Source organism: Sciurus carolinensis, chromosome 12, assembly GCF_902686445.1.
Source record: "Sciurus carolinensis chromosome 12, mSciCar1.2, whole genome shotgun sequence".
Classification (NCBI taxonomy): Eukaryota; Metazoa; Chordata; class Mammalia; order Rodentia; family Sciuridae; genus Sciurus; species Sciurus carolinensis.
In genome coordinates this window covers 26,262,444-26,278,939 of record NC_062224.1, presented here as the reverse complement: position 1 = coordinate 26,278,939, position 16,496 = coordinate 26,262,444, and the positions used below count along the sequence as shown (strand labels likewise).

Genomic DNA, 16,496 nt, shown 5'->3' with positions numbered 1-16,496 from the left:
TGAAGGTGATGTTTTGTAAAAAAAAAAAAAAAAAAAGAAAAAAAACAAAAAAACCCATTAAAGACCCTCTTGAAATTACACACAATGTTTCTCCTTTAAAATTCCAAAGTAAACTGGGTGCAGTAGCACAAGACGGTAATCCCAGTGACTCAGTGACTTGGGAGGTTGGATTAACTGAAGACCTTTGGTAAATAGAGATCTGGTATGCTCTAAGCTTATCAGATCAAACTTCCAGATTGTGTGTGTGTGTGTGTGTGTGTGTGTCTGTGCACCTCTGAGTTCATTAACACATATAACCCTGGTTGAGCAGTCACTGTGTTTTAGTCAGCTTTTTTTTTTTTTGCTGCTCTGACTAAAAGGGTCTGACCAGCACAATTATAGAGGAGGAAAGGTTTACCTGAGAGCTCACAGTTTCAGAGGTCCTCATTCATAGAAGCTCAGCTCCATTCCTCAGAGATCGGGGTGAGGCTGAACATCATGTTGGAAGAGTGTGGCAGAGAGAAGCATCTCACATCATCAGGAAGAAGAGAGTCTCCATTCTTCAGATACAAGATATATACCCTAAAGCCACACCCCAATTCAGATCTCCTCCAGTCACATCCTGCCATGTTGATTAATCCCATCAGGGATTAATTCACTGATTGGGTTAAGACTCTAACAAACCATCATTTCTCCTCTGAACCTTCCTGCATTGTCTCATGTGAGCTTCTGGGGACAACTCATATCCAAACCATAACACTCTGGTGAACTGTAATAGTCCAGTGAAATCCTTCTCTTCCCTCTGCAGTGTGTCAACCCTGTGGATTTGACTTTGACATGTGTGACTGGACAGCAGAAGCATCTGCTGGGCAAATTTCTTGGATGCGCACAAAAGCCAGCAACTTCACAGCAATAGAATCTGCACCTCAGCAGAATCTTATTAGTGATGATGAAGGTAGCAAATAAAATATGATATATTTTATGTCTAAGTCTTAGAATTCTGCTTTGTTGTAACTAGTGATAAGAGTTAAAGTGGGGTCTTGATGATCATTGCATATTTTATTGGAAGTATCTTATGCTGTAGCTATTGAAAGTGAAAAAGCAATCATTTCTTCAGTGCTGTGAAAGAAAAATTATACTATATTAACTATCTTTGTCTGCAAATTTGTTATTTTCTTATTGTCAGGAGATATTGGGTTTTGTATAGACAGAAATAAAAATATTAAGATTTTATTTATTTTGTAGCAGGGTCTCACTAAGTTGCTAAAGGTCTTACAGAATCTCTGAGGCTGACTTTGAATTTGAGAGCCTCCTGCCTCAGCCTCCAAGTTGCTGGGATCAGTTGATTTTTATTGTCTATTTACTGACTTTTTATCACCACAGTTCTGTCAATGAGTTTCTTCATATTCAAATTTGTATTTTATGTTTACTTTTCTCCCCATTGTCATTTTTTGGAGGTGAGAGGGGAGTGTTTTTTATCCTTCTACGTTGATTTTTTTTTTTTTGCAACTTTATATATCTTACTATTATGTCTATTCTTAATTTAACGCCTATCTTCATTATTAAGTTTTATTACCCAAACCTAAAGTATTCAGCATTTCTGTGTTTTCTTGACTGTGATGAAGAACTTGACACAATTTAACCACTCCTTTACCCTTTTCTGGTTTTGAGTTAGAGTTGAGCATTTTCAGAAGAGTTTCAAGTCAGTATATTAATTTTTTATGCTTATAATCATTACCACTGGGTATTTTTTGTATTCTTCCTTCACTACTGCTTTTTATTTTTATGTAATTTTGGAAGGCTGAGGATCAAACCCAGGACCTCCTGCAGGTGGGTAAGTGCTCAACTGCTGAGTCACATTCCAGGCTCTTGCTATTGTTTTTCAAAGTTCCTATTGTCCCTCTTGATTCTCTTTTATTTGTTTTTTTTTTTTTAATTAATTATTCTTTTATTTAGAAAAGAGCAATAGTGATGAACTCCCTTAGTATTTATAAACTTAAGATCTTTTTGAATTGGTGTTACTCTTAGGTAAGAAATTATCTGGTCAGACAATTTTAGAATGAACTATGTTTTCCTTCTAAGTTCCTGTTGATTGTCCCTCTTTATCTCAAGAGTTACTGTGGTCATTGAGAAGCCTGAGTCCACTTAATCTATTTCAATTTAAAACAGATATCTTACAATGTCTCTTTCTGAGGTTTGAAATTTTGACTGTGGTGAACGCAGGTATTTTTAATTTTTTCAGTGCTCATTACGTGATTTCATCACTTCAGGAAAGTGTTATTCTGGTCAAGTGATCCTCACTGCTTCTGTTCTGTCCTTCTTTGGTTCTTATTAGATATACTAAAGAGGCACTATTAATTCATACTTTGTAACCTCACTGCCCTTTTAAAATTTTCTATGCTATTTAGTCTGTTTTGAGTTTTATTTTCAGTCCTGCTTCCTGAAACACAACTTTTTTCTGTGTACGATGTTTAGTCTGGTTTATATTCTTTTGGACATTTAATTCCTGTACTTTGGGTGTGTGCGCATGCTTAATGATGCTCTTCTTGCCTTATTTCAGTTTCCCTTCTTCTTTTCTATTTAGTGTATTAGAGCTATCCATAATAGTAGGGTTGATTCTGGCATATTCATGATCCTGTACTTTTATGGTAATGCAGGTCTCTTGACCAAACTGCTATCTTTTAGGACAATAAAAATTAAAAAACAAAACAAAACTAAATTATTGATTTATTCTTGATATTTCTTCTCTAATGCTCTTTTTTCCTTCTTGTAAATCCAATCTTCTCCCCTACAGTATTTTCTTTTTCTCTGAAGAACTATTTTTATTTCCTGCAAAGCAGGGCTGAGGAACAGATTCCTTGGGTTTTTAGAAAGTTTTATTTCTCCTTCATATTGCAAGATGATTTCATAGGACAACAGAATTCTGAGTTGGTGATTTTTTGGGGGGTGGTCTTAACATTAAATGTTTCACTTTATTCTTTCCTTGTTTGCTTTTCTTTGCTCCTTTATAGGTAAGATATACTTTTTCCTCTGGTTTCTATCAAGATATTTTCTGCAGTTTGAATATTTGTGGAATTTCTTCTTTCTTTTTGTTTGTTTTTTTCTAGCATTTATTCTACCTGGCATTTTCTGAGTTTCCTGGGTCCTTGATTTCATGACTTACACTATTTGGAGAAACCCACAGTCAACTATTATTGCTTCAAATAAGATTTCTGTTCCTTTATTTTTCTTATCCTCCTATTTCACATACATTGCACCTTTTGGCATTTCCTCAACAGTTCTTGGTTAGTCTATTTCTTTTTTGTTTTTCCCCACAGTTTTCTTTCTGTGTTTCAGTTTTGGAAGTTCTATTAACATATCCTCAAGATCAATCTTTTCTCACCAGGTCTAGTCTACTAATGAATCCAGAAACACAGTCTTCATTTCTGTTAGAGTTTTTGACTCTTTCCCTCTCTTTGCCTATATTATCTTACTTTTTCTATTAGAACATTAAGCATATTAGTCATAGTTGTTTTAAATTAAACATCTGATCATTCCAATATTCCTGCCATATCTGAGTATGGTTTTGATGCTTGCTCTTTCTTTTCAAATTGTGGTTTTGCCTTTTAGTACACCTTGTAATGTTTTTGCAAAGAACAAATTTTTAAAAATCTGTGATTTATTGTGTACAAAGCATTAAGGTAAATGATGTGAGCTGTTATTTTTATCTGGCTAGGTGTTAGACTGCTTACTCTTTGCTGTAGCTATCTATATCTGAGAATATAGATATAATTTTGCCTGACATTCTTCTTGTTTTTGTCCTCTCTGTAGTCTTTGAATTCCCTTGTAGACTTCTTACATAAGATCTGAGACACATAGCTCTTGCAGTTGTATCCCACCGTTATTATCCAGGAGCTCTGTTGACATGGTGGTATGTTGTGAGGGGAAGGGGAACATTCTGTAGACTTGAGTGGGCCTCCATCTTTCAGTGAGCCTGAGTCCCTGTTGTATGACCTTCAAAAGTGTTTCTTTATGACTCCCCTTGCCTTAACTTAGGGAGAAATGAAAGCTGGAGGGAGCTGAATCTGGGAATTCTTGCTCCTGTGGAAAGGCTAAAATGAACTGGAGTTGGATATTTCCCTTTAACCAATTAGATTCTGGCTAAACCCTTGTGATTTACATTGTGATGAAATAGTTTCTCTTGAGTTCAGGGCTTGTTGAGAGTAATAGAATAGTCTAGGAGTATTTCAAAATGGTTACTTTTCCTCTCTCTTGGATGCAAGCTTGAGGGAACTTTTCTTGATTTTAACTGTGGACCTCATAGGACTCCTGGAGGTAAAATTCAGAACAGTGCTCCCTTAAAGTTTTTAACTCTTCAACTTATTCACACTCAGTTGTCCAAGTTTTCCCATATAGGTTCTGATATTTTTTTATTTCCAGAGCTAGGGATTGAACCCAGGGCCTTGTGCTTGCAAGGTGAGCACTCTACCAACTGAGCTATCTCCCCAGCCCACCAGGTTCTGATTTTAACAGAGTTTTGCACTCTGGGTTTCTGCATTAGGAAGTTGTGATTCTCTGTATTCACATGCCTCTCCAGTTATGGGGTTGGTGACCTCATTTCTTGGATGGATCTATGGAGAGCTGTTGATTTTTCTGTTTGTTCAGTTTTTTCTTGTAAAGTGAATAAGACTGACAACCTTCAAATTCATTACACGCTGGTCCCCAAACTGCAAAATTTGCAGTTTCCTTTTAATTGAGATTTGTACTTTTTCCATCCCCTCTATTCTTTCTAGCTCTTTCTGATTGCCTTAAACCCTTCCTATTTAGTGATTTTGTTTTGTTTGTAAACACTACTTAGCTCCTCAAAACTTTGTCTGAGTAACAGTACAAGTTTAGGGTTTCATACTTTATGATAATTCTTGGAGTTTTGCCCATTTTTGTGATTGAAGTTCAGGATGGTGAATTTTTTGTGAATAGGGTTCCTTAGTCTTAGTGTCTGGCTTCATTGAGTTTGACTCTATTCATTTCTCTTTTATGACACTTTAATTGGTCAACTCCAGGCTACCACAAGCTTCTTCTGATGCCAAAGACTAAGAGTTCTGTGGCTTCGGCTCTGTTCCTCACTTGGCATAACTGTTCTTTCTTCACTTTGTAAAATGTTTTGTCTTGTTTTGATCTCTACTTTGTTTCTCATTTCTTTGTGTTTAAATCAGAGTGTTAACTTACTGCAGTATTTTGTTTAAAGTCTAATATTTTTAGTGAGTAAGAGTTTCATTAAAGTTTATAGTTTTCAGAAATTGCAGGAGTATTTATTATCTTACAAAGAAATGAAACATTGCAGAATTTACTTTGGAAAACAAACAAACAAAAAACATAGAAACTTCTTTGTGTTTCTGCAATGCTAATATTATTGAGTTGAGGAATAGTCTAAATTAGTTTTCAATATCACATGAGAAAAAAATCAATTGGCAATATTTTTTATGTGTTATAAAACCTGTAGATGCAGCTTAATAGTACTGAAGCTTTCTGATACTTTCATGTTGTTTGGTAAGAAAGAGATCATTTTAAATTGTTTTGCCTTAAACTACAAAAATGTCTTTAAACTTAAAAAGTAGAAAAACAATCAAAAGGGGAAAGAATTCTGGGGAGAAAAAGGAGGAATTCTTGAGTCAGAAAAAACTCATTTTGACATTTAAAAGAAAATGATAGTAATTTGATGGTATATCACAGACTTTTTTAAGAAAAAGAATAGTGAGACCAGGGATAGTGGCACATGCCTATAATCTCAGAGGCTTGGGAGACTGAGGCAGGAGAATTGCAAGATCAAAGTTAGTCTCAGCAATTTGGTGAGACCCCGAGCAACTTAGTGAGATTCTGTCTCCAAATAAAAAATAATACAGGCTGGGGTGGGACTCAGTGGTTAAGTGTCCCTGGGCTCAATCCCCAGAACCAAAACAAATCAACAAAAAAACAAACAAATTAACAAAAAAGAACATTGAATTTCAATATTGAAGATGCCATCCAATTTTGATTTTAGGAATTAGGAGATTGTTTAACAAATCACATATGAAAATAAATACCTGTTATTTGTAGTTTATGTAATAATTCTTAAACATCACATACTCTTAAATAAAACATTTTAATCCTGGTTTTGAAACCTTAAGAAAAACCACATTTTGTTCAGCAGTAAGCAGCTGTTTCCCTAAACTGTTTCTCTTCCCTCTGTTTTTCAGGTTATTTTGTGTTTGTAGGGGCCACACATGCTTTTACTCTTAGCCATTTAGACAGCAGGGCTTTTTTAAACAGCTCTCTGTGTCATTGCTCGGGCAAGAACTGCCACCTTCAATTCTATTACTGCATGGAAAACAGTGTCCTGAGAGTGGGATTGTACCATAATGAGGTAAGAAGCAGCTAGTACTTATTTCAAATTCAATGAATAAGTGCAGTTTCTACTCTTGGCACCTAACTAGTGCTTCTATTTCTCAGTTATGTGTAGGCTGTAGACTTTAAGTACACATTGTCTTGACAATACTTCTTAAAAGAATAATTAAGATGCCAGGTTACAGAGTACCATGATGTATAAAAGTTCACGTGATGATTGGCAGAATATTATTTTATAAACTTAAAATTCATGAAAGTATAGTTAAGGAACTGTAGTCTAATAAAAAGAGATATCTGGGATTCTGTATTGTTAGCTCTGCACTGAAGCTCTGAGGTGACTCCTTTTGGATTTTAGATCTATATATCATTAGAAGCATAAATATGATTAGAAGTAAGTTATTTGTTTTGGTATAAGTAGATGCATGTTCAAAAACTGATAGTTACTGATTAAATACAGACAAATGAGTCATTTGGATTAAAAAAATATATTTCACTAAGTGAAGGGAAGGCTGAAATGATTATACTAGTGTATAAACCAATTCAGGCTCTTTTAACCTAACTTTAACTGGAAGCAACCCCCTACAAGTGCGAAAATACATGAAACACTCAGAGGAATTCTGTTGTGAAAAGTAATGAATTTATAGAGGCGAATAAACAAGACACAGGGTAAATAGGAAACATTTGGCCATAACTGCAGGACTTCTGACTGTTGAAGAAAGGGAAACAGGAAAACATCTAAGCAAGTTTCCTCTGGCTTAGGATACTTGGAGTTAGTGCAATTGAAACTTTCTTATCAGTCAGATTCATTTTTCAACAAAAGTTTACTCATCGTCTGTGCTCATTCGATGACACTAACAATCTGTTAGTAGCATTTTCTTCTGCTCTCTTCTATTCTGAAGTTTGGAATAGCATCATGATTAATCCTCAAATATCAGAATGCTAATTGGCAAAATATTTGAACATTGAGTAGGAATCCTTTTCTTTACCTCTTCTTCTGCTTTTTGTACCATTCCATGATATCTGGTCTTCTTTCTTCTGCCTTTTCAGGAATACTCTTGGAGTACTAAGACATAAAGTTGAACCAGCAATCTTACTAGATAGTACAATACATTTGCTATGAAGCACAATGTCTAGCATTCTGTGTATTTTATGACATTTTTGGAGTGGTAGTTGACAACCATTTGTCACACATTTATTGGATCCTTTTCCATCAATTAGGCCAGGTGTGTGGGGAGGGATGGAAGGGAACAACACCTACCTACCCTTTCTGAAGCACTATAAACTTTTCATATAAATGGAAATAATTTCATAAAAATTAAACAATCCTCCCAAAAGCCACAAATTAAACTTCATCTGGGTATGTTATGCCATTCATGCTCCAATAATCTTTAAGATATTGCCATCTGCCATGTAAATCATGCACCATGATCAACCTTCTATGATTTCTAATTTAGTCTTTCAACAAAGGCATAGTGAAAATAACTTACAATAATTCTGTAGAGTTTAAATTATAAAGATGCTTTAAAATATGATCCTATGATACTGCTTTTCGTAAGTAATTAATATTTGCTTACATGCCAAAAGAGTTTTTTCTCCAAATTTAAATCAAATTTTCAATCATGTATGTTCTAATTTGGAGAATTTTAATTAAATCTGAACATCAGCGATGGGTATTTAAATTTTCAATATATGTATGTAATAGAGTTATGAATTACTGAAAATGAACAATATTATTCTTCTGGTGGTTTTGGGGCTATACAAGAAAAGACTGAAAACAAATTGTCTTTAGGTGACATATCATATAAAAGAGTTACCAAGATTTTTGTGCCTCACATAGTAGGAAAAGAAATCCAACTAGATCTGATCTAGTTTGTTAATCAGAACCAACTGGATGTACCATTTAGAATACTGATTCAGAATTGACTCATTGGCAGACCAAGTGTTTTACAAGATATCCTCTCTTCTGATGCCCTATTTGCTGTACTGTATATATAGAGCATGTTGGTTACTAATGTAAAAATGTGCATTAAAGTACATTTAAGTCACAAGTAGATGTTTTATCACGTATTTCAGAAAAATTCCAAACCTATCATTTAAAAAACCCTATTTTTGAACATTACATCTTCCATGAATAGAATGCTCTTCTTCACTCTGAGTATCTGTAAATAAATGTGGGAATATGTAGATGAACCAAGATGGATCTAATGACAATGGTTAAGGTCATTTTTATGCCTTCCAGAGAAGTGGGAAGCCAGAAGTACAGGTGAAGGCACTTTGTGAAGTGCAGTTCACTGTTTTAGAGTCTGCTGAAGTGTACAGCATTTCTAGTTTGTATTACTTAGCTATTCTGACATTAGTACTCTATCCATTATCTGTATAGTAATAATCATAGCAATGACCTAGCCTTTGTCTTGAGGAGAGCTTCCTGGCCAATAAGCCATGGATAGTGGAGTAAGCAGCTTGTGGTACCACTTACAATGCCAAAGATGATGAATGTGGTTTACACTGGAAAGAAAATGCCTTAGAATATTTTCTTTTGCTTTCTTGCATGACACAGCGTTAAAGCCAAAATGAGTTTTCTTTGAAAGAAGGTCTTTACCAAATTGTAAGGTTCTGTCATGGATACAATCAAAAGTAGTTAAGAAAATAAAAACCAACAACCTCGAATTTGTAGCTTTGATTTCTCCAGGGGAAGAGAGAAGAACAAGCTGATATCTCTAAGAGATGTGGTAATAAACATTTTTCTTGAAAGGTTAATTAGCATTATTGATCCTGGTATGGGGGAGCAAAGATATTTTTAAAGGTCTTTTTAATCGATTGATTGATTTTAAGATAATAGAAAATTAGAAAAGTCTTGAAAAATTTTTTGAGGCTGAGAATTACTTTTCTGTTGTTGTTAAAAATACCTACATAGTCTGAAAATAAGAACAGAAATAAGACGAAAGCTGCCCTCTTTTAGTTGTGATTAACTCTTTTTATTTATCATTGCTTGTGTTGTAAGACAGGGGAATATGGTGGAAAAAAAGACAGATCTGGATCTCGTTCATAATATACCATTAACTTAGTACATGAAAAGCAAGTTCGGAAATAACTGCTCATTTAAAAATAAAAAGACAATGCCTATTCATTTTCAGGTAGAACAGAGGGAACTCAGTCACTGTGAAGTGAACGATAAGAATTTCTCTATATTATTCTCATAAAACGAATGTGAAGGGAACTGCTGGACAGTTTGCCAAATGATGTGACCAGCAGCATTATGGAGAGGTGTAGGTCTTGATGCTAAATAACTGAAGTCGTACAGGAAATAATTGGAAAGAATTTTGTTGTATGTCTCAACATTTTTAAATGAATTCATCCTGATATGACATAGAATCCATGAGCTGAAAAATCCATCTATCTCCTGTGCTTTGCTGTTCTTTGGAAATTTGAGCAGTTGATATGAATGAGTAATGACATAAGGTGAATTTCCAAATGACTTAGACTATATGACGAAATATGAAGAACTTGGAAGTTCGGAATACACATCAGAGAGTATAGGACTAAGTAGAAAAAAATTAATTTTTAGAAAAACTTGGATGTGATTAAAGTGAAGCGAGTGAGGAGGTGAACACAAGAGTTTGAAAAAATGTCCTGTGTCATTAGAATTACAACTGAATGACACTTTCTCAGATTATTTTCTGTTTCACACTAGAAGGCGAGCAAGGCCTGTCTCAAAGCTCATTCTGAAACATATGTATGTCATTCTTCATGTTTTCACCATATTGATTCACAAAAAATAAATGCATCCTATTGGTCTATCTTTCCCAAGAAAATATCAAATTAAGAATGCTTGCTAGGCTGGGGTAGTAGATCAGTGGTAAAGCACTTGCCTCACGTGTGTGAGGCACTGGGTTCAATCCTGGCACCACATAAAAATGAACACATAAAAAGATATTTTGTCCATTTGCAAAGAAAAAGAATTTTTAAAAAAGAATGCTTGCTAAAAATCTGAAGAAAAGCAGAATTATTTCAGAGCATGGTCATAAACCCTAGAAACCAAAACCATGAACACAATTATGGAGCACCTTATAGATTTTGATTAAATGTCTTCCTTCAAAGTGTATAGTGCAGTTTTACACATTTGGTAACCTAGAAAATGACCATTATATAGTATATAACATGGTATGTTCTACGAGAGGTAAACAGACTTTTGGTAGAATGTTCAAAAGAGTCACACTGTAGGAACACAATCTCCAGAAAATAATTGTGTTTTTTGAAACTTGGACTGAATTCTCCCATGGAAAAAAATTTAATTGAGATGATGCAAAAATGCTTTTAAACACTATTTTTTAACCTTTACATTAAATGTTTACCTGTTATTCCTTCCCTTTCTACCATCATGAAAATATTGGAACATGTAATAATGTTATTGAAATCAACATTCAAATTGCTGATATTACCAATTGCCATTTAGAATTTTATTTCTTTATTTTTGTTTTTTGTATTTTGAAAGACTTTTTTTAAAATTTATTTTTATTGTACACAAATGGGATACATCTTGTTTCTCTGTTTGTACATGATAAAGGCATACCATTTGTGTAGTCATACTTTTACATAGGATAATAGTGTTTGATTCATTCTGTTATTTTTCCTCCCCTCCTTCCCACCCCTCTTTTCCCTCTACACAGTCCCTTCTTCCTCCATTCTTACCTCCTTCCCACCCCCCTACTATGTGTCATCATCCGCTTATCAGTGAGATCATTCGTCTTTTGGATTTTTAAGATTGGCTTATCTCACTTAGCACGATATTCTCCAATTGCATCCATTTGCCTGCCAATGCCATAATTTTATTATTCTTTATGGCTGGGTAATATTCCATTGTATATATATATATATATATATATATATATATATATATATATACCACAGTTTCTTTATCCATTTATCAATTGAAGGGTATCTAGGTTAGTTCCACAATCTGGCTATTGTGAATTGAGTAGCTATGAACATTGATGTGGCTGCATCTCTGTAGTATGCTGATTTTAAGTCCTTTGGGTGTAGGCCAAGGAGTGGGATAGCTGGATCAAATGGTGGTTCCATTCCAAGTTTTCTAAGGAATCTCCACACTGCTTTCCAGAGTGGCTGCATTAATTTGCAACCCCACCAGCAATGTATGAGTGTACCTTTGTCCCCACATCCTCGCCAGTATGTTTACTTTATTTCTTTTGAGATGCCATTTGAAGTTTTGTTCTGTTAATACTCTTGAATGACCAAGCAGCTTTAATATATAGTCATTTATTACATTCTTGGTTTTTAAAAAATGTTGTTCTGTTTATTCCTTCTTACCATCAATATTTTAAATTTCCTAGTATTTAATACCATACAAATAGGAAATCTATAGTATAATGTAATTCAAAGAGCACATATATGAATGTGAGGCTAGAATTTGAGTAGTGCCTAATGTATTTTTCTTCAAATCAAAGGAAGAAGAAATATTGTGGATGTCTAATACATCAACTCATGGCAAATGGGCTAAAGCCAATGTGTTAATACCAGAAGGTCTGAAGACATTTAAGGTATCACAGGAAATAAACAAATATTTTTATCATAAGTTTAACATTTAGCTTTGCAGCAGTGAATTTATCATCCATTGTTAAATTTAAATTAATATTTAAATTAGAAATGTACACTTGTACATTTGGGGACAGTAATTGCATTCTTTTCATTAGACCTGACCCTTAGCAGGTCAAATTTCCCATGAGCAGAAGAACCAAAGAGAGTGTCTACTCTTGATCAAAGCTTGCTCATTCTTTTTGTATTCCTCCACCTCCGCCCCCAGCTCCATGCATTGCACCCAGAAAAGCATCTTGCATTATGAAGCAGATACTCAAGTGGTATTGAAAATCAGTGGAATATATGCATATATTTTGAATATATTAGTTCATAGAGTTATAACACATGGATAACTGTGTCTATACCAAGATATATCTGCAACATGCACGTGCTTAATGAGAGACTGTTGATTAATCCCTTAAAAAGTTAATTTGCAATTTTGTGTACTGGAGTTGAGTATGAAATAATCACAGTGTAAAGCTTAAGAAACCAAGTTCATTCCTTTATAGTAGTACCACATTCATATGTTTCCCATGTGTTAAAGGGATGAATCCCCAAAATACTGAGATTTTACTATGTAGACTTTTAGAATCCCATATGCTGTGAACTTGGAATTTCTGAACCATAGCATATTTGTGGCCATTAAAGTTGAGGTTCGTATCATTTTCTATTAAGTTAATATTTTGACACCATTTTAATTTTTTAAGCTGATATTTCATCTTTATAACTTTGGAAAGAGATACTCAATGAGTTTCATTCCTTTTCCCGAACCAAAGATTAAAGTTTGTAGTGTTATTTGACTCATAGTAAAAGAAAGTAAAATGTAAGGAAAATAAATTGGGGAGTCATTATAGGTTTCTAAATGCATATGAAATGTGTTTTTCAATAATGGCAGACTTTCGAGACTTACATTTAATCTCTACTAGTTTTGAAAACCCAAATCTTATTAATTTTGCATATCTGATCTTTTGTTACTGTGAAAATGCACAGCTGTCAACCCAATTATATATATAAAATATGTGTGTACATATATTGTATATATGATACTAATTATGGAAAGATGTGTAGCAGTAAACAAAGTTTTCTTATGATTAAACATGATTGAGATGCAACATTATCTTCTAAACTAAATATATTTGCAAATTAGGTCAATCTAAAATAATTCTTAAATATATATCCCTCATGTTTTTTCTGCAAGATTGATTTTTATATTCTCTAAAATTGTCTTTTTCATATTGTGTCCCTTTTCATTTTCTTGATATTTCTTTTCATGCATTCAAATATTAATTTTAGTAGTTAAAAAAGAGATACAGTTATAACTCTTTGTGTATAGGTAATGAAAGTGTTTTTATTTGCCTTGAAAATGAAAGAAAGATCTGTAAAGATGATGCCCAAGTAACAAATTTGCAGGTCAAGAACATTTAGATGGTTAAATGAGATGCTGAATTGGTGTGATCCTAGGTGGTGTTTCAGAGGCCTTAGTAGAGCCCATTAGTCTTAGGAGTATGGGTCAAATTTCTCAAATTGGAACTTTGTTATCATTTGCATTTGGTTGCTTTTAAACAGGAGCTTTTCTTAATTACTATTTCATTTTTGCTGTCCTTTTTTAGCTTTTGTTTTTGTCTTTTAAAAGTGCTCATAAATTCATAAATTGATCATTTTTCCCCTGCAGATAGTTTTTGAAGGTGTTATTTTGAGCCAGAGAAGTTTTATTGGACTTGACCAGCTATGGGTTTATGCCTGTGGAGGGACCCTCTCCAGAAAGCTTTGCTCTGCAGAGGAATTCTCCTGTGCCAGTGGGCAGTGCATCACCCAAGATTCAGTCTGTGACTCAAGACAGGACTGCGCTGATGGGAGTGACGAAGACGCAGCAACTTGCTGTAAGTCAACTAATAGTTTACTTGTTGACCAGTTTTTTCCCCCACCACTGCTGAATTTTAAGTAACCTTGGTTTCTATCAAGGTAAAGTCAATTTCTATGACATAGATGAATATGCATTCTCACTCTAAAACTATTAGCATTATTCCTTTGGTGGTGTCTATGTTCATGTTGTGGTGCTGGTTGCTAAGTTTGCAGAACCTATTTGTTCAAAAAATAAATAGTTATAATTAATGTTGTGTCATTGTGTGTGAATGCACATGTACTTTGGTTCAAGAAAAAGATGAATGTGAGAGGGAACCTCTGCACTTTCCCTTTGGATACACAAATTATGGGTTGCTGGCCTTTGTTAAATGTTTTCTTTTTCTTTCTTTCTCCTCTTGGAAGTAGAGAGAGAATAAAGAGGAGAAGGGCTACCATTGTCTCTAAGGCAGTCACTGTGACTATAGAAATCACTTCAGATACCGTTGGCAGTCATGAGGGCAAAAATAGACCAACACCTTCCTTTCAGGCCTCTTACGAAGAGTCTTTGATAGGAAGGATGACAAGAGATCCCATTACTATTCAAACCCAGTCATATTTCAAATAAAATGAAATTTCATTTACAACGCACATGAAGGGTCTTATCTGAGGTAACTTAGCAACTCAGATTCTTGTGTCTTTTTAGCAACCATGACTTCCAACTAAATGAATCTATTCTTACTGTACCACAAGTAAGGGTTTTTTAAAAAATATATTAAAATTTTGTCATTTATTTAGCTGCTGCACTTCATTTTAGTGAGATATTTTGTTGATCAGGAAGAAATATTGCAGTAAGATAAATGTCACCTTTATAATGAAAAGATCTTTGTACTGTATGCTTCTCCTGGTGGGGGAAGTAAGGATTTTATTAAGAGCAGTAAAGAGGGACACTTCAAGGAGATGATGGGAAAACAAGGGAGAAATCCTCTGGCCTGATTGTAACCAGCAATTCAATTTATTTTTCAAACACCTCACTTATTAAGTCAAATAAGCTACTGACCAATGTGATCTCAGTAGAGCTTTTAGGTAGCTTTCTTCTTGCATTCAAAAAGAATAAAGTGAGGAGAGTTTATTTCTCTGAAATATGTCATATTCCTTTCTATGCTTTATTAAATTTAAATTTTTTAAGAGACATTTTGGTTCATTTCTGTTGGGGAAATTCATCTTTTTGACAGCTTCTTGATTTAAACAACTGAAAAACTACATATTTCTTTGCAATTAAACATTTGGAAACTTAACTTCTTTCCTTCTGTTTTTTTTTTTTTTTTTTTTTTTTTTCTTTTTCCCTGTAGTAAATGGTTCTATGTTATCTTCCTTTTACAGGTTTTCTTAGTAAAATTCCTGTCTGGAGTATTAGTTGATTTTAGCACTTGATGTTTGGACATAGTGTTCAATTTCCTCTACATTATTGAAGTTTCATTGACTGCTAAACTGGCATTTTTTTTTTCAATACAGTAGATCTCAGTATCATCCTGCTATTTCCTTAGGTGAATGCAGGATAGATAGCTGTTTTTCAACATAGTTTCACTTGGTCTTTTAAGCGTCCCCAATAATGTAACCTCTCACTTGTCCAATGAAAACTTCTCATGTTTACTTGGTTGAGATCAACTCAATAGAGGGGATATGACATAAAATTACAGTCATATAACATATACTTTATGTGTATGTATTCACATATTTTGATGCCAAAATGAATCTTTCATATAAATATTTGTGTAATTACTTTTGCTCTGGGGAAATTACATAGAATTCAATTATTAGAATTGATATAGATACATACTTTTTGTACTAATTTAATATAATTGTGCATATAGATATATACATATATTCATATATAGTCTTATAAAACAAGAAGCTTCAATTTAAAAACACTTTGAAACATTTTACATACACTTCTAAATTTATGTTTTACAAATTTGAATTTGTAGTACAAAGTTGTTGTTGTTGTCTTAATCTCCAAGTGTCTAGAGCACAAACAAAATGCCTTCATTTTTTTCTTTTTATTTCACTTTAGAGTGAATGTCTAAGGTGGTATAGCTCAAATATACAACTTAAGGAACTCCAAGAATACTTTCCACATGTTGGGGACTTAGTAAACACTAAACTTGCGAAGATTGTCAGTTGGTGCTCTGTAACCAGTGTGCATTTCCTGAACAGCACACTCCGTTTCTCTTTCAGTCCCAAGCTGTCTTTACTTTCAGGGACTATTTTGATAAATGTACTTTCTGAGCTTCTAGCCCAGCGGCTTTTCAAAAACAGGTAACTGAAAGGGTGGCAGGGATTGCTGATGTTTTTGCTGCTGTCCTGTAACTACATGGACTCCAGCAGCGGCAGCATCAGGGAACAGGTTCAAAAAGACAGAACCTCAGGCTCTAACACAACTCTCTAGATCGAAAATCTGCGTTGTAACAGTGTCCCAGGTGATGCATTTGAATGTTAAACTTTGAGAACCACTGTGCCAAAGAGACTTTGAAAATGAGGACAGCTGAAGGAAGAAACAGATGGCATATAAAAACATTCACATAAAAACTAAAGGCAAAATAGTCAAAAGGCTCTCAAGACCGAAGTCTACACTCATGATTTCACCAGGCCCCAAGAGTGTCATGTAATACCAAACAATAGACTCCTACTGTTTATTAGCAGGATCCTGTATAAAATGAAGACAG

General features: G+C 34.1%; 1 protein-coding gene across 1 annotated transcript in view; it reads left to right on the top strand.

The window, feature by feature from the left end:
- Malrd1 (MAM and LDL receptor class A domain containing 1) overlaps positions 1-16,496 on the top strand; it is a 686,047-nt gene that overhangs the window by 80,143 nt on the left and 589,408 nt on the right. The window contains exons 7-10 of the mRNA XM_047521295.1: positions 788-934; positions 6,192-6,358; positions 11,802-11,894; positions 13,604-13,811. Coding sequence (XP_047377251.1) covers positions 788-934; positions 6,192-6,358; positions 11,802-11,894; positions 13,604-13,811 — 615 coding nt within the window. The remainder of the gene's footprint in view (positions 1-787; positions 935-6,191; positions 6,359-11,801; positions 11,895-13,603; positions 13,812-16,496) is intronic.